This window comes from Pipra filicauda, unplaced genomic scaffold, assembly GCF_003945595.2.
Source record: "Pipra filicauda isolate LSUMZ 115617 unplaced genomic scaffold, ASM394559v2 scaffold80_size11013439_pilon, whole genome shotgun sequence".
NCBI classification, from domain to species: domain Eukaryota; kingdom Metazoa; phylum Chordata; class Aves; order Passeriformes; family Pipridae; genus Pipra; species Pipra filicauda.
The window spans coordinates 7,864,134-7,889,520 of NW_024104987.1; the positions used below are offsets into that span (position 1 = coordinate 7,864,134).

Consider the following 25,387-nt stretch of genomic DNA (forward strand, 5'->3'; position numbering starts at 1 on the left):
GCTTGTGAAAACAGCCAGAAGTGACCAGTTGCATGTGATCCTGATGGAGCTGCATGGCATGGCTGTGGGATTCATCAGCTCTGCACCAGTGGGCAGGAACCTTCAGCCTTTAGTGGAGCATCAGGTGCTCCTGGTACTTGAGAGCGAGTGTTTCTGGAAGCTGATGGGGCTACTGGGTTGTTCTTTTTCTGGCCAGGCATTGATGTTCTTGCTGGGACATGGCTGTATAAGGGCTGTTGTGGGCTTTGGAAAGGCTGGATTTTTGGTTACAGGGCTCAGGGGGAGCTGAAATGATGCTCATAATTGTGGGTACTCGACAGCTGCAACCCCTTGCAAAGACAGAGATGATGAAGACTGAACTGAGAGGTTACATGGGCACTGGACACAACACTGTGTGTGTTTGAGCTTCCTTGGCTTCTCCAGTCTGTAATTTAATCAGGACATGTTTCCAGCAGATATATCTGGTGGGCTGGAAGGGACCTTGAAGCTCATCTTGCTCCACCCTCCTGCCATGGGCAGGGACACCTTCCTCTAGACCAGGTTGCCCCCAGCCCAATCCAACCCGTCCTTGACACTTCCAGGGATGAGGCAGCCACAGCTTCTCTGGGAAACTTGTACCAGTGCCTCACCACCCTCACAGGGAAGAATTTCTTCCTTTTTTTTAGCTCTGGAGCAGCTGGGACAGCAGGAGACTGCCTGTCTGTCACAGGGTCTGCCCAGGCACCACGAGCATCTGTGTTCGGTTTCTGCTGCTCTCTGAAGGAGCCCAAGTATTTATTTATCCTTTCCTGGGAAGTTACTTCATTATTTGCTGAATCTCTGACCAGAAAAAAAAAAAGTTTGCTCTGGCACCCTCCTGTGCATCTCCAGGCCTTGGAAATGAAGCAATGGATTGCTGAACTTCCCCCCTGGGATGGGTAGGGCTGTGTCATACAAGATCAATGATGGGCCAGAGAAACAGTCCAGACACACCTTGCAAAAGTGAAACCATTGCAGGTGCCTTAAAAATCATGCTGAAATTGCTTGAAAAATCCTTGCTTCTAGCAAGTGTTTATTCTAGCAGGGGGAAGAGCTGGGAGCAGAGGGCAGGCAGTAGGATGTTCATCTTGTGGGCTTAGGTTTGTGCTTTAAATTGGTTGTGATGGGATTGTCACAGACCCCCATGAGCTGCACAGGCTCAGCTCTGGCACCTTTCACCCCTGGATAACATCCCTGTGCTTGCTGGGCTCTTGCAGACATGGAGAAGGTGAGTGAGCAGCGAGGACAGGAGCTTTCCTCCATTCCCCCCTCTGTCTTGCTGATGGCAGCAGATGTGGGCAGAGGAGATGCAATTAAATATAATACAGGATATTGGCCCAGGCTGCCAGGAGATGCCCATGAGATCCATTTAGTGCTGGACTTTGCAGCACCAGGAGTGATAAAGCGTGAAAGAAACGTTGGGTTAATTTGAAAATAGGTCAATGGGATGTAAAGATAACCCCGCAGTCATCTGATTTCTGAGCGCCTGCACCGCGCCCGGGGAGGGAACGGTCCCCTGGTTTGATTAAAGTACCTATAAGAGGAAAATAGCAGGACAAGAAGCTGCTGTAGATTTATTCTGGAGTAGGCACAGCTGGTGGAGGCAGCTGGCGGAGAGGCGAGCTCGGCTCTTGCATCCACTGGATTGAAGCCGCTTCGGCTGCGCCCTCCCAGAGAGGAGCGATGTACTAATCCGGGATGTCGGGATGGGACAAGCCACTGGATCACCATCTGGGGCTCTGGAGGTGCTGAGCCCAGGCATGAGCTGGTCACCACCCTTGGCTGGTCTGGGAGGGGAGGTTTCTCCAGGAACTGGGATCAAGTGACTTCCAAAAACAGGTCTCTGGGCTGCGCCGGCTGAGGAAGCGGCATTTGCGCTCATCAATTTTATTTGCGTAATTTCAAGCGCCATTAATAGTACATGGCACGAGGAAAAATCAGGGAAATTGCACTCCAACCATGAGTGAAATTGGGTTTAGTAGAAAATTAGTTGACTTAACTGGCAAATGATGAAAGCTTGAATAAAAAATGTTTAAATAAGGAGGAAGGAAAAAAAAAATCCCCCCCCCGCCATCTCAGAGGTGCAGCCTGGATTTGCATGACTGGAATATTAAAATCAGTGGTTATAAAGTGTTCGGGGAGGATAAGGGGCGTAAATGGAGAGGTGCTCTGCTCAAAGACACTGGTCCTGCTTTTAGAGCTATTCCTGCCACGCAGTCAAGGCACTGGGAGTATAGATGGATGTGGCAGGTCCCGAGCACCTGGAGAGGAGGGGATGTGTGGCAGATTGCAGTGAGGAAAGGAGCTGGGGGAGTCAGACCTGCTCCACCTAATTGGTGGAAAGTTTTTCGGAGGCTTCAGAATTAATTATGCTAATTGCTGTCTCCCACAGCCCCTCATGAAGCTTGGTTAGGGCTTTCTTAAATTAGAGATTATTTTGTAATGCAGTGGCTCGTGTGACACGTACCAGCTGGAGGATGGGGTGTGCTGCAAGGAAAATGTAATGGTTTGGGGATTTTCACTTAAATACAAGATTTAGAGATTGGCTGAGTTGCTTCACCACAGTTGCCATGTTGGTGTAAATCACTGTTTGGCTGATGACTGAGGAAAAAGCAGCATGTGTGTGAGCAAATCTGATGTTTAGAATTGCATCTCTATAAAACCTTGGGGTTTTTTTACTGGCTTAAAAATTCCCTTTCAGCCTCCCCAGGAGGGTGTCTCCTTGTTGCCCTATTTATCGTAGCGAGGTGGCTGTGGGAGGTGAGAGCCTTTCTATTCCTGCCATCTTCCCAATCAGTCCTGTCGTGTAAAATTGTGCATAAAAGTGACAAAACTGTGACCTGTTCCCCCTGCGGCCGCCCCGGCTGGGCTGCCCTGAGCTGAGGCTGATATTCCTTGTGACAAGAGCAATGAAGCAGCTGCAAAAGCAGCTCTTTGCCTTAAATTGAAATGCTGGGGTTTTCCTGGCTTTGTTATTCCACATTTACACACTTTCTGGGTGTCATGGTCAGAAGTTCGGGATGACCCTTCACCGATCTGAGGTTGGGATGGGGCTGGAAGAAGGATCTTGGTGCTCAGCGCTCAAGGGCTTGCAAGCCATGTAGAATCATGGAATAGTTTGAATTGGAAGGGACTTTTTAAAGGTCTTCTGGTCCAATCCTCTGCAATGAATAGGGGCATCTTCCACTAGATCAGGTTCAGAAGAAGAGGGAGATGCAGCCAGGAGCAGACCAAGAGCCCTTCATTAGTATCTCTTCTGGCCAACCCACTTCTGGCTCCCTGTGACGCCTTCTGATATTGGTGAAGAGTATGAGAGACTGGAGAGCAAATGCTTGTGATAACTGTATGCCTTGGCTGTTCCCCAGGTGGAAGAGCCATTGATTTCCTCTGGAAGCAGCCATGGGCTTGATAGATTAAATGCTGAAGGACTAGGGAAGGGATGAGGACTTCATGGAAGTGCTCATCAGAGGATGGACCCTTGGGCTGTGGGTTCATTTGAGCTTCAGCTGAGCAACAAATAAAACCCAGGTAGGGCTGGAAAGAGGATTCTCATGTTCAGAAGGGAAGATGCAGAGAAATTACAAGAAACAGTAACAGAGCTCACATAAGAGGGAAAGATTCAAAGCCTGGGAGTTTAAGACCTGGCCAGAACTTTTATTCCTAAAAGAATTAAAACTACTTACAGGCACGGTTGGGATAAATTCCCATCTCCAAATAGGTGCTAGGAGTAAATGAAGAGCCCAGAAGAAAACAAAGACAGACGTCTTGGCAGGCAGGAGTGAAGGGTGAGATTTCACAGTGTCTGAGCTCAGACTTGCAAAATAAAACAGGAATTCCTCAGCCCTGCTGGAAGGACTGAGAACGAAATGGGACAACTGTGTGGTGAGAGTGAGACAGCCTGGGTGGACCAGACCAGCTCAGCGGTTTGGTTTTCCATGAGGGTGTTGCTGTTGCTTTTTGGGTGTTTGTGGGGTTATGAGGGTGAGGAATTATTATCTTTAGGAGGAAAAAATTATAGAGCTTTAAAACTGAGGAGCGAAGCATTTGTATTTCTGAACAAACTGGCACTTGGAAATCACAAGTACATGTAACTAGGATTTTTGAGAAACTTGCTGAAGCTGGAAGGTGTCACAGGTTTTTTTCTGAGAAGGAGGAAACGTGGTCCAGACAAGCAGATGGGCTGCCAGTCTGACATCAGTGGTAGACTTAGAGGAACAGCTTTGGAGAGAGGGATTCATCGGTTCAGAGAGGTAATTGAAAATGGAAGGAGACACACCACAGGTTTACCAGCCTTGTATCTTGCTGGATTAATCACATCTCACCCTGGCAGCGAGGTAACTGATGGTCTTGATAGAGATTGCAGTCAAGTTTATCTGGGTTTTCATCCACTGGAGGAGGGAAGAGGGGCTGAGTATGGCTGTTGTAAGGAACTGTTAGGGAATTTTAGGCTAAGGTGGGAGCCTCACAGGCAGAGAGGAGAGGAAAGATGTGGCTTTACAAGTCTGTCACTGATGTGATTGCAATGAAACCAAATGAAATCTGGTGTCTTCAACAAGAGACATCCAAGGGAGTGTGTGTGGTGACTGAGATGGTGGTGAGCCCTGTCTGGGATTGCTGTGCAGAAACCTCACAGTCCATGTGGGAGGAGAAGGAACTCAGCTGGAGCAGGTGCAAAGATGGGGAGGGACCAGGACTCCCCAGATCTTTGGCCAGGAAATAAAAACTGGGGAGAGGAGAACCATCTGCATCCCCCTCCATCAAAGAGGGGTGGTTCCTGTTCAATGCCTGGCAGGGAAATGAGTGTTTGCGTTTCAGGGCTTTCATGGTGCTGGGCCCTGATCCCTCCTGCTTCTCCCCAGTCACTTAGGGGTGCCTCCAGGACGGGGAAACTGCCCCTTGACCAGTCCTTTGCCTTTTGACCTGATTTACACCGACTACCATGGACTCCAACAGATGAAGCAGCACATGGGGCTCTCCTTTAAGAAATACAGGTAAGCAAAGCCTCTGCCTGCTCTTATTCTCCATTTCATTAATTAGCAAGCAAAGACTAATGGTAATGACCTCGAGGGATAGCCCTCCCCATCCAAGGAGCCAGACCCTTTGATTTTACCTTTGATTTTTACCTGGCTGGTGCCTTGCTGTGTCCCCTGCTGCCGTGGCACGAGGCATTCTGCTCACTCTGGATGGAGCCTCACGTGTTTAATATAAAACCTCGTTAAAAGAGACTGAACTGGGAAGAGACCAGCTCCTGCATGTGCCTGGGGGGGTGTGTGTGCTTCCAGTTCCGTGCCTGCAGCCAGGGGTGGGCACACCTCGGAGGGAAGTGTAAGCCTTGTGGATTTGTAAGGAGCCCTGTCCATGGCTCCTTCAGCATCAAGACAAATGTCATCATCCCCTGGTACATCACCAGCCAGGAAAATATGCGATTTAATTTAGTGCTGATAGTCCTGCTATTTATTATGTTTTTTTCCCATCTCTTCCACTATCCTACACAATTTTATTAGAGAGAAAAATGACAAGCTGCGTTATTGCTTTTATTATAAATGCATTTGCTCTCGCATTCAGCTTGTTTTGCTCTCCCCTTGCTTGTTGTTCCCCTTCTCTCCTCAGTCTTGTGCTGGTAGTGCCTGCCTCAGCATTCCCAGGATATTGGGAAAAGCATTAATAAATCTTCAAGAGATTCATCGTTCTCACAGCTGCCGGGGAGTGGAGAGTCCTGCCAGGCGAAATTGCTCCTCGCAGGAAGGAGCAGTGGGTTGGGGAGGGCTCTTCGTGATGCTCTGGGGTGCAGACAAGGGACAAGCTGCCTGGGGACACCAGGTGTCCCTGGAAGTCGGGACTCTCTCACGGTGAGGTCCCGGGGTCCTGTTTGCTCTCCCAGGTGCCGCGTCCGGGTCATCGACACCTTTGGGACGGAGCCGGCCTACAACCACGAGGAGTACGCAACGCTGCGCGGCTACCGCACCAACTGGGGCTACTGGAACCTCCAGCCCACCCAGTTCATGACCATGTTCCGTGAGTGGGGCACAGGGGCACGGCAGGGTGGTTTGGGGGTCTCACAGGTACCACAGAGGCAGGTCTGACCTCCTCCAGCAGGTGATGCACGGGCAGTGCCGTCCCCCCGGCTCTGCTCCTGCTTCCTCCTGTCTGCAAGGAGCTCCCAAGTCTGCTTGGTCACCCCTTGGGCTACAGAAATGATTCGAGGAGAGAGACCAGGCTCCTTCCACCATGATGGGTTGCTGGCTCCAGCACAGTCAGGGCACAGCCAGCAGCTTCCAGCTCCAGGGAAGGGAAGCGTGAGGTGGTTTTGGTTGCAAAGCCTGGTTTGATTTCAGCTGGGATGCTAAAGGTGAGAGGCAGCTCAGTGACCTAGATTTGCCTGTGGCATAGTCAGGAGATGTGCTTGTCTGAAAGGAGCCCAGTGACCCATCGGCTGCTGGATGAATCAAGTGTTGCTTTTTCCTGGCTGGATAAAGCCCCTTTGGCAGCCTTAAAAATGCCTCACTTTGTAAAGAGCCACTTGAGTGGCTTCTAAAGCCTGGATTTCATGAGCTGCTTGGATGGGAATTCATACCATTTTTCCTCCAAGCTCCAGCAAGGCTCTGGAGCCGGGCTCATCCCAGTCCCTGTGCTGCAGTGTGGCTGCATCCTCTACCCCGGGAGGTGCCAAAAAGCATCTGTCCAGCCACGTGTCTTCTCCCCTTGGTACCCACAGCTCACACCCCTGACAACTCCTTCATGGGCTTCGTGTCAGAGGAGCTCAACCAGACAGAGAAGCAGCTCATCAAGTCCAACAAAGTGAGCAGCATGGCAGTGGTGTACGGGAAGGAGGCCAGCATCTGGAAGGTGGGTGTCCTTGGGATGGTGGGGAGAGCCCAGGCAGGCAGGGGTGGCTGCAGGCACAGCTCGGAGGCAGCAACAGCAGCAGCCTCTGGCTTTTCTCTGTGTGTTTGTAGAGGACCATCCTTGTCCCATTCCTGCAGGAGTGATGTGACACATCCAGTGCCTCTGAGCAAACAGGGAGAGGCTGGTGAGACGCCATTCCCTGCTCTCTGCTCTGGGTGATGCTTGCTCCCAGCAGGCTGCTGAGGCTGAGGATTTCAAATCAATGATTTTATGTAATTAATTACAATGATTGCCGTTAATTAATTGCAGTGATTGCTGTGCTATGATGGGGATGGTTTGTCTCTGCTTTCAAGTACCCCATGAAAAGGGATTGTGCTCCCTCCGTCTGCCTGTGCCTGTAACACCTGGGGGAGAGGGTGGGTGACTGTATGGGGACAGCACCCACAACAACCCCCAAAACATCCCCCCTGCATCTCCTACAGGGGCTGTGTGTGCTCCCCCCTGTCTTACCCGGAGCTAGCAAGCTTCTTTTCCTTCCAAAGCTTTAAAAAGGAGCTAATTCTCACTGTCTCTTGATTTATTTCTATTTTTCCCCTTCATGCACCTCCCGGGGCTGCTGCAGTTGCAGGTACTGTACCTCACCAGCTGCTGCTGGGCTTTACCTCTGCGCGTCTTCTCGGGAGAGAAAAGGTTTTGCCGGAGTCGACTTTGCCTTGACGTGGGCTTGGTCAGGATTGATGTGGGTTGATGCAGTGGGGGCTGTATCTCCTCCCTTTCCCCATCTTTCCTGATCAGCAGCCACTAATTAGCAGGGATGCCTGCGGTGGGCCAGGATCCAGCCACACCGTCTCCTCTTTGCTGTCTCCCTAAAAGACCTGCTGAAACCCACTAAATCTCATTTTAGGGAAACTGTAATATCTTATCTTATTTTTCTACCATTCCCCCGCATTTTCCTATCCAGAAGTCGCATTTGAGCTCAGTTAGGTTAATTTAGGAAGGCACTAAAGAGAGTTAAAACCTCAGAACGGACATTTCCCTCCACCCTGGGTGCTGCAAGCATTTGCTCCTTTTAGTCAGAATTCACAAACAACATCAGTTTCCACAAAACTGCATATTTGGAGTCATTTAATACTGTGTGAAGGGGCTGAGGCTGGTCCTTGCTGGTGGCTGTTCCTTGAGGCCAGGCTGCCTTTGCTTTGCTTCGCATCTTGTGCCGCCCCATGGAATAAAATAAGGGGATGGAGAGATTTTTCCTTATTTTGAGTGATTTTGTGGTCTAGGAAGGCAAAGAACACTTCCATCTTCTGGAGTCATTTACCAGCCTTGGACCAAACGCTGTCTTCCAGAGCAGGATGTTTTTGACATTTAGAAACATTTCATTAAACCTGCCTTTCCTATATTTCTCATTTCCTGCCCCTCTGAACTTCTCGCCTCCGGCTTGCAATAGGAGCTGAAGTTTTAATAAGGTGAGAAAGGCTTGGTTTTAGCCTTGGAGAAGTCCAGGGATACATGGCTGAGGGCAGAAATACAGCGTTCAGGGAGGCTTTAAGGCAACATACCCAGTTTTCCCCAATTCCCCATTTATAACTCCTTATTCCCTCCCGGTCTCTGCTCTTTCGGGGCCCATTGCAGCACTGGAACAAGCTGAAAATGCAGTGTCCAAAGGCTGGTCCCTCTGTGGTTTTTTTCAACTAGAAAAAGTTCTGCAATAGAGAAATTGCTAAAAGGAAAGGTTGCTTTGCAGAGCAAAAGCAGGAAAGCCTCCAAAAGAAGAGAATTGATGACCCCCTTCATTTTCCAGGTAGTGAAACAGGATTAAACCTGAGCAAGAAAATCCTGGGGACTTGTTACTAGGAATAAGAGGCTATTAGCAAGGTCTGGTCTTTGCAAACTTCCCTCTGAATCTGCTGAAGTCTTTAATTCAGCAGCTCCAGAGTGGAAGTTGCCCTTGGAGGCAGCAGGGAAGGCAGGAGCTCGAGGTGCTGATGGTCGGGGTGATGGATCCTGCAGTCATCCTGGCTCTCTGGGAGCGTAGGGGGGGGCCAACATGTGTTTACAAGGAATGAAGAGGGGAGGGTGTGGATTTTGCACTGCTGTGGGTTTACCTGAAGCATCACAGGTGCTCTGGAACAGCAGTGTGAGAGCTAAATCTCCCCCTGCAACTCTGGTGGAATAGGTCAGGCCCATCTTCTGGTGCAGTTCACAGCTCTGCCTTCCTCCCCAGGGCAAGGAGAAGTTCCTGGCCATTCTCAACAAGTACATGGAGATCCATGGCACCGTTTATTATGAGACACAGCGGCCGCCCGAGGTCCCGGCGTTTGTGAAGAACCATGGGCTGCTCCCACAGCACGAGTTCCAGCAGCTGCTGAGGAAGGCCAAGGTGGGGGAGAGTCATCCCAGGACCCTGCCCCTCATTACCTGCCTTCCAGCCTTGTAGCTGGGATAATTAGCTGTGAGCCTCTCAGCCAGGATAATTAGCCAGGAACCGAGCAGAACACATCCTTCCAGATCAAGATGTGTCTGATGAGTTTCTCCTTGCAGACTGTCCGCAGGCGGAGCACAAAGTTTCCCGATTAATTCATTTATTGCTAAATGGGGTGTTGTTTTTTTTTTTTCCCCCACCATAGAGCTGTGATAAAAATAAACGGGATTCTCAGAGGGAACGTGTGGGTGCGGGCACATCCCGGTCGCCTTCAGCTGGTGCCTGGGGGAAATATTCTTGATTCACCAGCCCAAGCAGCTTTGGCAAAGGAATATTGCTCCATACAGGGGCAGTGTGGTGGTTGTGACCACCATGGGGGAACTTGCAGCTCCTGGACACCCCGTGGCCCGTGTACAGCTAAGCTGTAGAGCAGGGGGATTTTTAAGCACATCCGAGCTGTGGGATGTTGAACTCCCTTAGAGGCTTGGTGTGCAGGAGCAGGGCAGCCAGAGAGGGATGCTGGTGGGTTATTTGGGAGACTTCCCTATGGGGCTGGCCACGTCCACTCACCAGCACGTGGTTTTTCTCCCTTGCAGCTCTTCATTGGCTTTGGGTTCCCCTATGAGGGTCCTGCCCCGCTGGAGGCCATCGCCAACGGCTGCGTTTTCCTGCAGGCGCGGTTCAACCCCCCGCACAGCTCCCTCAACCACGAGTTCTTCCGCGGGAAGCCGACGTCCAGAGAGGCAAGTGTGGCAGCAGGAGAGTGGATGGGATGGGATGGATGGATGGAGCCAGCCTGGGGAAGAGCAGTTGCTAAACTGAGATTCTTTTTTTTTTTGGGGGGGTTTTTTTGGTGAGATTTCCTCCACGCGCACACGTGTGGATACCTGCAGGTTGGGTCCCCTCTCCTGTCACCACATCATCTCCATCTAGAGCGCTTGGATGCAAGGGGCTGTGCTGTGGGTTTGGGGTTTCCAAGGAGAAGGTGGTGCAGGAGCCTTCTGCAGACCACAAGCCCCAGTTCCTTCCCCACCAGCCCAGATCCACACACCCCCCACACCCTGCTGCCAAATCAGGGTGATGCTCCCTTGTTCATCCCTTTGTCCACATGGAGGGACAGCAAGACCTCCATGTTTTTGCAGGGGTATGAAATCCCTCCCAGGCTTGCTCGTCCCTGGGAATTCAATCTAAGTAGAGCAGGAACTCTTTAAAAGTTAAAGGCTTGAGAAAATTGCCTCTTTTATTATTAATAAAGTGGATAAAGCAGTGCAGTGCTCAGGGAGCGAGCTGGGGGACCAGGCAGCTCAGCCCTGCCACAGCCCTGCTTGGCAGCACCATCATGGGGTGGGGGGCACTGGGCTGTCCTGGCCCCCCATGTCTGCCCTGTGAACCCCCGAATTAGCTGCTGGTGTTATCACCCCTCCCAGTGGGTGCTGTGGTTGTGCTTCAGCCTGGAGCTGGGATGGCAGGCGGGGGTGAGGGCTGTGAAATGCCTCGGGGTGTTTGTGTGCTGGAGGGGAAGGAGGAGATCAGTCTGTTGGGAATGAAATGAGAAAGGACAGCAAGCTGGAGAATAAAACACAGAGCATGCCCTGCTCTCCTCCTCCAGCTGCCAGGGGTTCAGGCCCCTCTGCCATATTTCGTGGTGCCCCCAAAATACCTCCTCTGATCAGCAACCTCTCTCTTCCCTTCCCAGAGGAGATCAGGGCTCTGGCTTCCTCGCAGCCATGTGGGGCTGAAACAAAAGAGGTAGATCCCCAAAAGTCGCCTGGGTGGGTGGCTGTGGGGTACCAGTGTGAGGGCTGCCTGTGGCATCAGGGCAATGCGGTTTCCAGCACTGCTTTCTCCCAGTGCCAGACTTTCCCAGCCTTCAGTGGCAATGGATTTTCTCTCTGCCTTGTTTCTGGAGCTGGCAAACCTGGGAGACATGGTGCCTTCACACACCTTTCCTGCTTTGGTCTGTTTTTGCCGTCCAGACCCACAAATGGCTCAGGTCAAATTTAAATTGTGCTTGTATTATGGAGATATTCAGGGCTGTGGAGGGATTTCAGTGGTGTTGGGAATTTTAGCACATCAGCCTGAGGACAGAGGGCAGCTAGGTTCAGAGGAAACCTTTTTCCAACACCTCCCTGTGTACAAGGAATTAAAACTCATTGTGTCCATGCCTGAGCCTGCTGCTCCTCTGCCATCATGGCTGTGAATGGGACAGAGCAGCTGTTCCAGTAGGGATTGCAAAATCCTGCTGACACTGCTGTGTTTTAGGTGTCCTCCCAACACCCATACGCTGAAGACTTCATTGGGAAGCCACATGTGTGGACTGTTGACTACAATAACTCTGAGGAGTTTGAAGCTGCTGTCAAGACCATCATGAGGACCCAGGTACAGCTCAGAGTGGGTGTTGGGGTGAATTGCTGCTGGGTTTGGACAGCAGCAGCAGTTGCTGCTGCCTAGCTCTCCCTCTCAGGCATTAATTGCTTTTCCTTCCTTGCTTCTCCTTTGGAATTATTTGCATGTGCAAGGCAGAAATCCTCCTCTCCTGCAGCCTCGGGGGGACACGTGCTCCCACTTTGCTTTGGTACCGCGTATCGTCGGCAATTCCCTGGGGCAGAGCTGTGCCTTTGAGGGATCCTCTGGGCAGAGCTGGAGCAAGGGGAAGCTGAAATAAGGCAGATGAGGTTTGGGAGCAGGAGGCTGAGATTGCTGGAGATGTGCAGCGGTGCTGGGATCTGGTGTGATTCAAAGAAAAACCCAGAAAGCATCTCCCTGCAAGCATCCAGAGATCTGCAGACCCCTGTGCCTGCCAGTCCCCCATTTCACTGTTGATCATTAGTGTTCAGATGGAGCAAATCAGTAGGAATAACTTCATGAGTTGCCTCTGTGAAGGATGAAGGGATGTAGGGAAGGGGGGGACATGAGGACCCTCGGGGAAGGCAGCACTCCCGCTGCGCCCGCTCTGGAAACGCTCCCTCATGAATATTTACCTCCTGCCCTGTGGCAGGAGCCTTTCAAGTTGTCCAAATTATTAAAGTCAATTTTCCTGCAGGGGAGAAAAGTGCTGATAGCCATTTTGCTTGCAATTTGCTTCGCCTGAGATGAGCCCTCCCCTCGTGAGGACATTGTGTGCTGTGAAACCAGGGCTCTGCATGGGGCTGTGGGGGCTCAGGATTCACAGTGCTGGGTGGGCTGGGGGGGGGGACAGGGGTGATGCTGGTCAGAGAGGTGACACCTAAGCTTTTCCCTGCATTGGAGGCTGCAGAGGTGGGTGTCTGTGACAGTTTGGGGGCTACATTCAGCTGCTGTGGCCATGCCATCAGCCCGGGTCTCTCACCTCATCGCAGGCGGTTGCCGCAGCTCTTCACCTCGCGCTCGTTTTCTCTGTGGATTTGCAAAGACAGAACAAACCTAACTTGGGAAAAACAGTTGTTGTTTTGCGCATTCTTCCCCGTATCTCGATTAGAATTAAATTAAAAATAATTACATCCCTGCTGCTGTGCTGCTGGGCCAGCTGTCAGCGCTTGACCCTCCACCATCTGGGCTGGAGACGGCCCCGAAGCAAAGGCAGCGCTGTGGGCGGGCGGCCGAGAGCTGTTTTGGGGAGAGGGAAGGAGATTTTCAGCCTTTCCAGAAAAGAAGAAAGAAAACAGTGAAGCCTGGTGCTGCCATGCTATTAAAATAATTAAAGAATGATTGGAGAATTAAGGAGATTGGGGGGAAAAGGGCTGTGCTGGCTCCTGAGCAGCTGCGCCGCGATGTCGACTGGATGTGTGCCAGGTCATTTAGGTGCTTAATGATAATGTCTGGTTAAAAATAAAGGAACTAGAAAGGATTTTAGGAAGGATTTGGTGGTGTGATGGGAAGAGCTGGTGTGGGGACCCACTGGGTCCATCACCTGGCACTCGCCAGAACATGCCATGCCCATCCCTCTTTAGCCCAAAGACAAGCTCCTGTCTCAGCTCTTCTCCCCATTCCCACTCTTGGACCAAGGACCCCCACCTCTCAGTCCCTTCCCACAAAGCATCCCAGATCCTGGAATTACCATCAACAGCTGAAGGTTGAAGTCCTAAATTTACCTCAAACGAATAAATCCAGTTGCTGACATCCCCCTTGCACTGTGACACACAGTCACTCTGGAGGGGAGTGATTCCTTCCCTCCAAGAAGTTAATCCCACAACTCACCTCTCTGGGGTTTTTAAAGACATTGTATAAATCCTCCCAAAGCAGAGCAGGGAGTGAGTGTGAATAACTTACAGCAACCTCTTCCCCCCCCCCCTTCCTTTTTATCTCTTAAATAGAAAGGTCTGCTTTATTAGAGATGCTGTCAAGGCAATTAAGCCTAAAAATTGACCTACCTTACAGGTTTAAAAGCCTTATTATGGGCTTTGGCTCCAGGAATCCCTGGGTATCTTATTTTTAAAATACTGTTTGTTACAGCAGGAATTGAAAACAAGGGCATTAGCAGGAGGAACAGCAGAAAGCTGGTGGCTGGACAGTTTAGTGTTGTTGTTTTTCCCAACCAGGTACTGGAACTTGGAGAAATTATTTTACTGATTCCTTATTCACACCCCCCCCCCCCCCCCCCCGAAGGTTTTGTTCCTCTGGGGTTTTGTTTTTGGAATATCTAACAAATTTGTCTGTGTTTCAGAATAACCACCATCAATTTATTTTTTTTTTTCTGTCAAAACATTTCATTTCAAAATTACTGGAATGAAATACTATGGTTTTGTTTCCCATCTGCCTGCCTTTGTTTGGAAATACCCTGCCAATTTATTGAAAGGAATGCTCGTATCCAAAATGATGCATTTCCCTTTGCTTCACCAACTCAGACAGATTGAACCTGAAACACAACATTTTTTCCCCTCCTTGACGGGTGGAGACATTGGAAACTGAAAACTGACCTGAAATTGATTTTATTTAGTATTTTTTTGTTGTTGCATGACTGAAAAATCACTTATCCCGCAGCTGTGGTTTTGCATCTTCCAGGCCAAAACTCAGCAAAACATTTTTGGGGGTATGGGATGTTGTGGGAAGCTGTGAGATGCTCTGCCATCAGCTTTTCCTGGTGGCAGTCGTGCTGGGTGCTGGGAACCAGAGTGCCAGGGACTGGGAACCAGGATGCTGAGTGCTGGGAACCACTCTGGGAGCTGATTTCATGAACCTGGCAGTAATTCTGATACAGTCAAGCTGACAGCAAGCTCCTGGTTTGGTTCTGGGGGGGATTTGCTGATGCTCAGCAATATTTTAGTGTTACCTGAGGCTGCCTCAGGCTGCCTGTGGCTCTGCAGCCGGGTCACTGCTGGCAGGGCTGTACAGCACCCCACTTTATACTGCTGACACCCAGGGCTGCAGCTCGGGGTGGGATGTGCCATCCCACAGCTCCAGCCCTGCCCCAGCTCCTGCCAGGCTGACAGAGCTTCCTGTGGTGTGTTAGTGCAAACAGAGCAGTTGGGATGCAGCTGGAATCCTTCACCAACCTAGTTTTGCCTGAAAAAAACTTCTTCCTTCTGGAGAGGGAGCTGAATCACGGCTTGGACGTGGCTTGGGTTTGCAATATGTGGTTTTTTTCCCCCCAGAAAAGCCCTTGTGCGCTCCTCTCTTGTCCTTTTGGAGGTGGCACCTGCTCAGGGTCACCCTGCAACTGCTGGGGAAGGCTTTTGGCAAGCTGTGCCTCTGCCTTTCATCCCACTTGGAGCAGTTCTGGGTTCCCCTGGTGGCTTGCATCCCTGACCTATTTATAAGGAAAACTGAAACCGTGGAAGCACCAAACCCCTCTGTGTCAGAGATCAAATCCTGGCACAGTGACATGGGGCAAAGAGACAATTTGTGTCCCCAAGGGAAAGGTGATGCTAGGAGATTTTCCCAGTGATGGATCATGGCCATTATCCAGGGGTTACAGGCTGGAGAAGGAGAGAGGTTTGCAAGCACCACCATTTTCTGGGCCTTCAGCTTTTTCCATTGTCAAAAACAGTCCTCACACAAGCAATTTAATAGACCCAATATTCTGGTGTAGTGAAGGGAGAAGGCTTCATTATATTAAAGTCAAACATACAGGACTATAATGGAAAATTATACATTTCAGACTATGCCTGAAAGATCGGTGCATTAAACATCACAGTGAAAATAGCTGGTTAAAATGTTCCAGCCTGCTGTTACGTGCCAGCAGAGAATTGCATTATTTTTCTACTTATTTCTCTGATGACGTTTGGATTTTTTTCCCCCCTTTTCCTTTTGAGTGAGGGAGACTTACTGCTCTCTTCCTGCTGGGAACTAGAAAACCAGGGCTCTTGTGGTGGTATCCCCATGGGACACCAGTTTGGCTGATGGAGAGTGCTGGGGCTGGAAAGTTCTGGCTCTGTGTTCCTCATCTTGGGGAAAGGGTGGCAAAGTCCATCTTCACCAACCCCTCCACTCTCTCCCGTGGCGTCCTGTGCATCGTTCTGCCAGGCAGTGGTCTCCACCTCAGAATCCCTCTCTTCCCAGGGCTCTGGGGACATCCTGAGCTTGCAACACAGGGAATGCCATTAAGGATGTGGCTGTCAAGAGGAGGCCAAGCCCGTCAGATTTTAATTAAACAATTATCTTCTCAAAATTGGCATTTTCTATCAGCCCTGGATGCACGAGCTGAATCCTAATGAGACCAGGAGAGGGGAGTAGGGGGGAGTGAGAGGCTTTGGGGGACCCCCTGAGGGGGAGAGAAGCTGGAGGAGGAGCAAGGGCTGCAGAGGGCTCTGCCCACAGGCTCCTGATGCCCTTGTACCCCACAGGGCCATGGGAGTCTGTGGGCAGATGGCATTGCACATGGAGCATCACCTCTGCAGGCACAAGGAGGTTTTCTGCCTCCATCCTGCAGTCATGTTCTGCATCCCACTGGGTACCGCAGTGGAGTTTTGGGGGAATTAGGCTGATTTTTGGAGTTCTGTCTACTCTGTGCCTGGCAAAACGGAGTCCTGGGAAAAGCCCCCCGGTATTGCAGCCATGAAGGCAGTGCTGAGATGAGACTGAGCACTGGTGATGCTGAGCAAGGGGTGGTTTGTCTCTCCCAAATTAGTACCAGGCAGCATCGAGCCCCCAGCCTGGTTCTGTGCAACTGAGATGGGCAGTTCTGCTTTGGTTGTTCCTTTTTTTTTTTGAGGACTCTGCCCCAGTTAACTGAGAGCCCATCAGGAATTCAGAGGCAGGATTGGTGCCTGTCACCGTGTCAGTTCTGATTAGCATGCACATCTGTAATTAGGCAGAGCAGCTGTGATTTCCAGCATGGCTGAGATCTCAGGTGGGATATTTATGGCAGGGAGATGCTTAGAGGGTTCTCAGCAGACTGAGCCTTTGAGCTTGGGTTTGACAGGTACTTCAAAAGGAAATAGCTATTTTGGAGGTGCAGAGCTCAGAAAATAGAAGCAGCAGTGTTTTCTGGATTAATTATCTTTGGGGTGGTTTTGCTTATAATCCTTTTGCATGAATCCTTTTGCAGAGATAGCAGAGGAAAGGGGGTCACAGGACCAGCTCCTTCCATGCCCCAACATCCTGTGGCTCGTAACACCTCTGTAAAAATAAGGGAGCGTGGCAAAATACGTCTTCCCAGGGCAGAAAGTTCCTTAAAAATTAATTTGTTCCAGAGGGAAGTGGGGCATCAGTGACACAGCCCTTGTGGAAATGCTCTTCCCATGGGGAAAATCACTCTGGACCTTGGGACAATGGACATGTGCCAGTCCTGCTGAGGGCAGCGAGCACGGCTGCCTGCTCCTGCCTGCTCCTGCCTCCTGCCTGCTCCCCCTGGAGCCTGTGCCACTGCAGTGCCAGGGACATGCTCGTTTGGGGGATGAGAAGGGTGTTTGCCATGCCAGGATCCAAGGGTGACTTCTCAGGACAGGGAGATGTCGGGAAGTGTGTGCAGGCAGAGTCTCCCGAAGACCAGCAGTGTTTTGTAACCCACACTAAAAATACTCTGTGGTTTAAGTGCTGGTGACTCTGTAAAGAGCATTTATCAACGTGGAAGTGCAGCGACAGCACCGACATCCATGTGGGCATCAATGTTTGCTCCATCCCAGTGTGCAGCCTGCTGCTGCCTCCCTGCCCCATCCCAGCCCGTGCCAGCAGGGACTGGCAGAGATGTGGCTTCCACCCCATCACAGCCACTGGTGCTGGGCAGCAAACCCTCAGCAGCGTGGCAGTGGGAAAAGAGAGATGTTTTTCCAGGTATTGTTCACAACCAGTCCCAGCCCTGGGCTTTTCCCTGGCCAGTTTTGTGGGTTGGAGTGCCAGGGCAGTGAAGCCTGGGCTTTTCTCTCTGAGCAGGCCAAGCCGCATTGAGGTCAGAGGAACAGAGGATGCTAAACCAGACCTGAGGCATCACTGGGATCACTGTTGCTCTGGATTAACTTGGCATCTTTACCAGTCCTGCCTACTCCACAGTATTTTAAAATTCCTCCCCCCTTGCCCCCAGCGCTGAGTGTTTCTTGGGCTGAAACAGTTCATACTTAAGTTCAACGTGACCTATAGCATGGAAACTGATTTGATTTGATATGATTTTATAACTTACCTAAAGTGGAGAAAAGGGAGACTAAAATGGAACAGAGTGATTTCATTTTCACCACTACACAGGCTGAACCCAAAGTACTCCTTCTCCCTCTTTCTCTAGCGCTTTGTGGCTTGTGGGGTTTTTCCAGCCCTAGGATTCTTCACTGCTTGCTTTGGTGGACAGACATGAGCCGTGGGCTTCAGTGGGTGGGAGAGCCATGCCCAGAGCACTGCTATGCTGGGCCACTGGGCTCAGGGGCAGGGCAAGGCTGTCCCTGCTTGCTGCCTGTGCTCTGCTCTTCCCCTTCACAGGTGGACCCTTACCTGCCTTACGAGTACACCTGCGAGGGGATGCTGGAGCGGATCCACGCCTACATTCAGCACCAGGTCGGGGAAGGATCCCTGTCCTTGCTGGGGAACCATCTCTGTTCTCCTGGCCAACCTTCCCTCTTCTCCCTGGGGAACATCCCTGCCCTCCCATGGGCATTGTGCAGCCAGTGCCCTAATTGCAGAAAGCACCCAGGAGATGGGGCTGGGGGAGGTTTGTTGTGAACCAAAGATGCTGGGGGTTGGTGGAGGATCCCTGGGGGTGCTAGGGCTGGGTCAAGGCCTTTCTGCTGCAGAGAATAAGGCAGCACTGGGAGAAGAGGTGACCAATGTGTTTATCCCCCACAGCAGGAGATGCCATCTATGCACACAGGTGACCTCAACCTGATGAGCAAACTCATCATCCCAAGTGTCCTCCTGTCCTACCAGCAGGCTCCCTTCCCCTTCCTTAACATCTCTCCCTGTCCCTCAGCTCGCTGACCCGTTGTCTTCTCTCCCACTAGGATTTCTGCACCACGTCATCTCCTCCTCTGCCTCCCAAGACCAAGAGTCCTGCTATGCAAAGCCCTCCGAGCCCGCTGGTGCTGTCCCCCAACGCCACTCACCTGGTGTGGTCGCCCAGGGCCAGCCGGGACCCCCAGGCCTGGCCCCCCGTGGGCTCCCTGCAGGTGTGGGTGTCAGAGACCCGGCACACGTGCACCGAGACGTGCCGGCGGCACGGGCTGGTCTGCGAGCCCACCTTCTTCAGGTTCCTCAACAAGGAGGAGGTGTTTCTCCAGTGAGTTGTGACCTTCTCAGTGAATTTGGGGAAGGGGCCAACAGCCAGACAATGTTCCCTTTGCTCCCTCCGTCCCCACCACCCATTTTCCTCATGTGCCCCCTAACGAAATCCCGTTGAGGTGCCTTCGTGCCCAAGGCAATGCAGGCAGGGAATTGCCTGTCCAGCTTCATGCAACGACAGCCTTTCCAGGCACGGTTCCGCCTCTCTCCCACCCTGTTCCTCTCCCCTCCTCTGTGCTCTCTGCCGTGCTCTGTGCCTTTCTCTCATTTTTAATGTGTCTCTCTGTAAAACTGCATTTTGAACACACAGCGGTAAAGTTTTAATAGAGTATAAATCTGCCACCGGGCTCCGTGCTGCTCTGTGGGCAATTAAAATGCGAGCCTTGCCGGTGCTGTCACATCGGTCAGGCAGGCGCTGCGCGTCCCAGTGACAGTTTGATGTGATAAATTAGAACTGGGGCTTGGGTTTCACTCTCTCCCCTCCTTGTCCTCCTCCAGAACTTAAAATGAGCTGGCTCAGGGACTGATCAGTTGAGAGGGGTTGGTGGGAGGGTGATGCCAGCGCTGCTGCTCCATCTGCATCTGGGAGGGGGGTGATGTTGAGGTCTGCACTGGGCATTTTTGCTGCTCCTCAGGGCATTTGCTGATGCCCAGCCCAGTTTTCTGGCTAATCCCAGCTAGCAGGGCACATGTGGGCGTCCACTGAGCTCATATCCATTCCAGGGAATGTTAGCTGCTGTAGGAGGTGTCCATGGAGAGTGGTCTGACCTGGTGGTCAGCGAGGGTCTATAAAAGAATCGTAGAATATCCTGAGTTGGAGGGGACCAACAAAGATCAGTGAGTCCAACTCCTAAGATTTCTGTGGGTTTTTATGGGTGATCCTAAGCCACCCATTGCCCATGCAAGGGTTGGGGTGATGTCTGGGCTGCAGGGTTGAGCTGCAAGGTTCATTCCCTTCCTGTGTGGTGTGTTGGGCTGGTGACAAGCACTCAGTTTAGCCAAGGGGTGCCAAGCATAGGTCAGCAAAGATCTGCCCCCACGCTTCACCAAGGAACCTCCCTGGGAAGGACAAAACCCCTTCAGTGAACCCCCAGGCAGGCTCCTCACTGAACTGCCCCTCCTTTGTCCTCGCTCCCAGGCTCAGCATCACCTGCGACAGCACCGAGTACGAGATGAACCATCTGTACCCCGCGGTGGCCGAGAACGTCCACGAGTGCTACCTCCAGAAGGAGCCTCTGCTCTTCAGCTGCGCCGGCTACAACACCAAGTACCGGCGCCTCTGCCCCTGCCGTGACTTCCAGCAAGGACAAGTGGCTCTGTGCAGGGACTGTTTGTGATGGGGGGTGTCCCCACCGCGTTTGTGACGCGCGACGTGCACCGAGTGGCTTTTTCTCAAAGCTCTGCAGCGGACGAGGAGGTGGGACAGGTCCCTCCCGGGGCTCTCTGACTCTGGGCGTTGTTTCATCCACCAGCCAACTGTGAATGACCATGTCCTGAACTTTGGTTTCATTTTTCTTCCCGAGGAGCATCGTCCGACTGCATCCGAACCCACCTGGACCTGGTGGCACTGGGATGGAGTGGTAGGGAGAGAGAGGGGCTGGGGACACCCTTCCCTTCCCTCTGGCAATGGGACAAGCCACCAGCAGACTGCAGTTTCAGGGTTTTCATCCTCTTCAAGCATCCTGAGTTGTTTTATTTATTGATTTTTTTTTTTTAACCCTCCCCCTGACAAGTGGTAAATTAAAGGGGAAGCAACACCCAGCCCTTCTGTGGGAGTTCTTGGGCAGAGCTGTGTTGGGGGGGCACAGGGGGGCTGCTGGTGCCTGGCATGGATGTGGAGCTGGGGAAGGACAAAGCCCGAGGAGAGCAGCTGGGTTGGATGGACATGGTGCCCTCAGGAGGAACCAGGAGGGAGTGGGTGGCTCCCAGGCTTTCCCTGGGCAGTGAGGGGTGGGATGGGCTCCTGGGAAGGATGCTGATTGCTGGGGTGGTGTTCCCAGCAGGGCAGAGGTGCCTAAAGTGAGTTCCCCAGCCCCTCAGGCTGCTCTTCACCCATGCACAGAGCTGTACATCCCTCCAGGGATGCCTGGAGGTGGTGGAGGGGGCATAGGGGCTACTCGGGGTTTGAATGAGCAGGCAGAGAGGAGGATGTGCTGCAGCAGCCAAAAGGAATTACCAGTGTGCAGCAACCAAGGGGAGAGGGAGCAGCTCAGCAGCTGCAAAAGCAACATCATGACTGTGTGCTCCAGATGTTGCCACCACAGGAAACTCCAAGTGATCATCTTCCATGAGTTGTCTTCACTTCAGCTTTCCTTACTTCCATTCCTCTCACTTTGGGGGAGTTTTCCCTGCTGCCAACATTTCCCCTCTCAGCACATCCTCTGCCTGGGGTTGGCACTGGCTGGGGTGACCTGGTTTGTTTTTGTAGGGTTGCTCAACAGAGCAGGGTGTTGCTGTTAAGGTTGGTGCTCAGCCCTCCTGTTTTGTGGAAGTGTTCCATGGTGAGACTTCTGCATCCTGTAAAACATGTGGCATGAAAGTTATGGGCTGGAAACTCCCTCCCAGCCCTTCCCTGCATGGGAGAGCTCCTGGCCCAGCTGGGGAGGGAGGTTGGTGGGGTGGCATCGTGTCCTGGCACTGTCACTGCAGGGTCCCAGGCCCTGGCAGGCTTGTCCCCCATGGCTCGTGGTGGCTGATGGAGAGCAGTGGCACAGATGAGTGCACGAGGCCTTCCCCTGTGACCCAGCTGCTCACTGGAGCTGGGCAGGGCAGCCCTGGCACCTCCAGCATGTCCTCTCCGTGGCAGGTTTTGGGAGAAAGTCCCATTCCTTCAGCTGTGCTACAGCATCGGGCAGAGCCCCACTCCCCTCACCATCTCCCTGCTCTGTCCCCGGGAAGGGTGACACCACAGAGTGCTCGTGTCCTCTGGGCATCCCGACATCTGAGCCTGCAAGCCTGGCCCAAATCCTGTGCTGGGTGAGGCAGGAGGTGGAGACACTGCCATTATCCCAGAGCAGTTTATCATCCTCAGCTCCAAACTGCGTGGGCAGCCTCCATCCTGCCTGTGACGCCAGCCAGGGGGAAAGGATTGATTAAGTAATTTCTGTGTCTTGCAGCCAGCGTGTGTCTAAATAAAAGCAGCGCAAACTTCTCTTAGCAGAGCTGAGCAACAGCACCTTTCTAGGCACCTTTCATCTCAGCCTCAAAGCATCCCCTGGCACAGAGTCCTGCAGCACCCACCCCACCTGCTGCGAGTGGTGGGTGGGCAGGAGCCGGCCTGGGGGGCTTTGCCAGCAGGAGCCACCAACAATTCGCCTCCCAGGGTTGTAAAGACCAATAAAACCTGGTTTTATAGGGGATCTGAGCAAGTTTTAAAGACCAAGAGGCTCGGGATGCCTCTGGAGGCAGCGCCTGTTACACATGAGCTCCCCTGGCAGATTTTTCCACCGTTTCTGCTCAGCTGCCTTTAAAATAGCCTTCACCTTTCGGCAGCCCAGCACTGCCTCCCACCGCAGAGAGTCCCAATTATCCCCTGGCAGGAGCATTTTTCTCCAAGCTGAAATAAAAGGCGGCTGGTTCACCTTCACTGCTGCCATGGGGAATAATGATCTGTCTGGAACCTTGTTGGATCTCAAGTCAGCCTGTAAATTTGGGTGATGTGGCTCAGTAAAGCTTTGGGATTGAGTGTCATGTCTCTGCCCCATCAGTGGGCACCCAGTCCTGGGCGCCTTTTCCTGGGGAAAAGCCTCTCTTGTTGGTCTGTCAGTGATGGCTCGTGGATTCTGGATGTCACAGGGACTGGAGTGTGGGTGCTGGGGGCAGCCCCTCCTGCCTCATCCCATGTGGAGCCCCAGCTGGGAGCAGGGGGATGCCTTGGTCTGTAAAATCCCATGTAGGGGCAAGGTGGAGGCTGGGCTGTTTTGGGAATGCCAGTGCTGGGTGATAACATCAGTTTTGGGTCCAGAATTGCCACCAAAATGTTACGTGGGTGTGTCAGGGCTGTGGGGCATTATTGGGTAATTATTGTTGTAAAAGAGAAGGGACTTTGTCACCTGGAAATACTTTTCTCTGCCTGTTTCTGGCCCTGGCTGTGCCTGAGCAATCACTGGAGCATCCCACTACCTTCCCAAGTTCTTGCCCAAGCAGGTCTCCAGCACTTGCCCTGGTCTCTGTGGCCAGGACACATTTCCATTTGGAAGGGAGGCCTGAGGATACAAACATTAAATTCACAATTTATTAAGTAGGAGCATGAAAGAAACTTAAGGGGAAGCAGAGTAACTGCCATTTGAAAGCAATTCTAATTCCCACAGCTAATTGCAAGGAATAAATCCCCAGCTGGGAGGGGAGGAAAAAGAGGGAAACGGTGTCAAAGCTACAAATAAACCCAAACAATTAAAAATCAAATGAGGGGCTGTCAGCTGCACCCTCCAGTGCTGGTGGATGGGACAGTTTGTTGAACAGCCAGTGTGTGGGGAGCCCCTGGGGTCTCCTTGGGGTGTGGGTTGGACCTTTTGATGGCATCTCTGGTGGCATCCAGGCAGCAGAGCCTCCTAAAGATTTGCAGGGTTTTTTTCCTAACCTGTTTTCTGGTAGCTGTGAAACCAGGACAAGCGTGTCAAAAGAATGATATTGTTCTGGAAATCCATTTTCCTTACCTAGAAATGGAGCCAGGGGCAATTTTTGTTTCTGAGCCTCGCTCTTCTTAGTAATTCCACTCAGAACTTTCTTTCTGGAGTTGGTGGGGGGGTTTTTTTCTCCTGTTTTTAATGTTGATGGCATCAAAACCTTCCCTTGCCAGTGGAGCAGGGGGGTCTGGTGGGAGGGCGGGTGTCCCCTCACAGCATCCTGCTGCCAGTTGAGCACCTCTCCCTGCACCGGCATCCTCCCCTGTGGAGTCAGCCCGGAGCAGCAATCTGGGCTGTAAATCACAGCCGGGGGAGGTAATAGCGCTGCTCGGCTCTTATCTGGGGCTTTATTAGGAAATCGTTAAAGTGGCTTTTCCCTCCTGATCCTCTGCTTATCAGCAGCCGGGCGAAATGGCGAATCGCATCCCCGGTGTGGACAGTCCAGGCAGGAGAAACCCATTTATTTCCCCTAACGGGTTTATCGGTAGATCAAGGAGCTGCTGAAGATGTAAGCACCGGCGGTTATTTCCCCAGGTGATGGATCTAGCTGCCACACAGCCTCCCGGAGCCAAAGCCTGCTGCCTGACAGGAAAGTCTGATGGACCCGTAGTCGGGACTGCTGGCTCATGTATTTCAAGGTCTTGCTTTAATTGAGTCCTGTCTCCCTGGTGTCACACTTTTTTCCTTTTTTTTTTTTTTTTTTAATATTATTTTTTCCCCCTTTAAAAAGACTTCTCAAAATAAACTAATGCATTTAATCTCCTGTCCCTTTCCCTCATCTCTTCCTCCCTTTGGCGAAGCCAGAATTGAAAAATCTGTCCTCAGACTTATTGAGTGAAAAGAGCAGTAAAATCTTTTGCCTTTTTTCTTTCTTTTTCTTTTCACTTCTTTTTTTTTGTTTGTTTGTTTTGTCTGATAGCAGACACTTGGATTGGGGGTGAAACTGCCTTTCAGAGCTGTGGGGCTGAGCATTCCCTTTTTTATCAGCGGTGCCCAGTGACACTCATTGTGGCTCGTTAGTGGAAAACCATTAAAACTCCGGATCGATATTTCCTCGGGAGAGATAAGGCCCATTCAATGTTATACCTCGGGCAGGCAGGGAAATACCGAGGAGCCATCCACAAACCCGAGCAGAACTGCTGAGGGTGCAGCTTCTCCCACCAGTGCCTGGGGTGGGGGGACAGGATGGGACATCCCCCAGGCCAGGGATTGTGGAAGCTGAACCAGGACCCAGCCCTCAGTATCCAGATGTTCTGGAAAGGGGGGAGAAATTAAAGCTTGGGAGGATGGGGAGAGGGCACAGTGTTCTGGGGGCATTAGGTGCCTCTGGGGGGCTTGACCTCTACCCAGGACCCCTCGGCACAGGTGCCACTTGCAAAGGACCTCAGGAGGGCAAAAATAGATTAATAAAGTGCCCATTCCCAACACCTGGGTGCTGGCTATGGAATGCTGGAGGAAAGGGGCTGGTGGGGTGTTCAGCCCACCTCCTCACCATCTCTGAGAGGGCTCCTACCACTTCTCACCCTCTGGAACTCAGATCCCTGTAGAGAGACCAGTTAGAAGCAGGACAGAGGTTTGATTTCAGTGTTAGAACTAGCTGCCAGAGGTATCAGCTTTTCCTCTAAATATAAACCAGAAAACAGGAAATAATGATCTGTCCTAATTTAGTTCCTTTCATCTAAGGATTCAAAGCATCTCACAGCATCACTAAGAAACAAGGGAAGGCTTCACAACCTGCATGGAAATGCAGCCACTTCAGAGGTTTGTGTGCAGCTTTTTGCTGAAGGTTGCATTGCAACCCCTCACTCACCAGCCCCAATTCCTTCCCAAAGTCCCCCAATTTCCTGTCACTGAGACC

At 51.8% G+C, this 25,387-nt stretch overlaps 1 protein-coding gene across 2 annotated transcripts in view; it reads left to right on the forward strand.

Annotated features, from left to right (window-relative positions):
- MGAT5B (alpha-1,6-mannosylglycoprotein 6-beta-N-acetylglucosaminyltransferase B) overlaps nucleotides 1-22,063 on the forward strand; it is a 66,332-nt gene extending 44,269 nt beyond the window's left edge. The window contains exons 9-18 of one of the 2 annotated variants that reach the window (XM_027730096.2): nucleotides 4,878-5,009; nucleotides 5,900-6,033; nucleotides 6,734-6,864; nucleotides 7,487-7,492; nucleotides 9,089-9,244; nucleotides 9,883-10,029; nucleotides 11,549-11,665; nucleotides 18,110-18,184; nucleotides 18,628-18,902; nucleotides 20,043-22,063. In XM_027730096.2, the coding sequence (XP_027585897.1) occupies nucleotides 4,878-5,009; nucleotides 5,900-6,033; nucleotides 6,734-6,864; nucleotides 7,487-7,492; nucleotides 9,089-9,244; nucleotides 9,883-10,029; nucleotides 11,549-11,665; nucleotides 18,110-18,184; nucleotides 18,628-18,902; nucleotides 20,043-20,241 (1,372 nt within the window). In that variant the 3' untranslated portion in view covers nucleotides 20,242-22,063. The remainder of the gene's footprint in view (nucleotides 1-4,877; nucleotides 5,010-5,899; nucleotides 6,034-6,733; nucleotides 6,865-7,486; nucleotides 7,493-9,088; nucleotides 9,245-9,882; nucleotides 10,030-11,548; nucleotides 11,666-18,109; nucleotides 18,185-18,627; nucleotides 18,903-20,042) is intronic. The other variant, XM_027730103.2, reaches the window with a different exon arrangement.
- The last annotated feature ends 3,324 nt before the right edge of the window (nucleotides 22,064-25,387 follow it).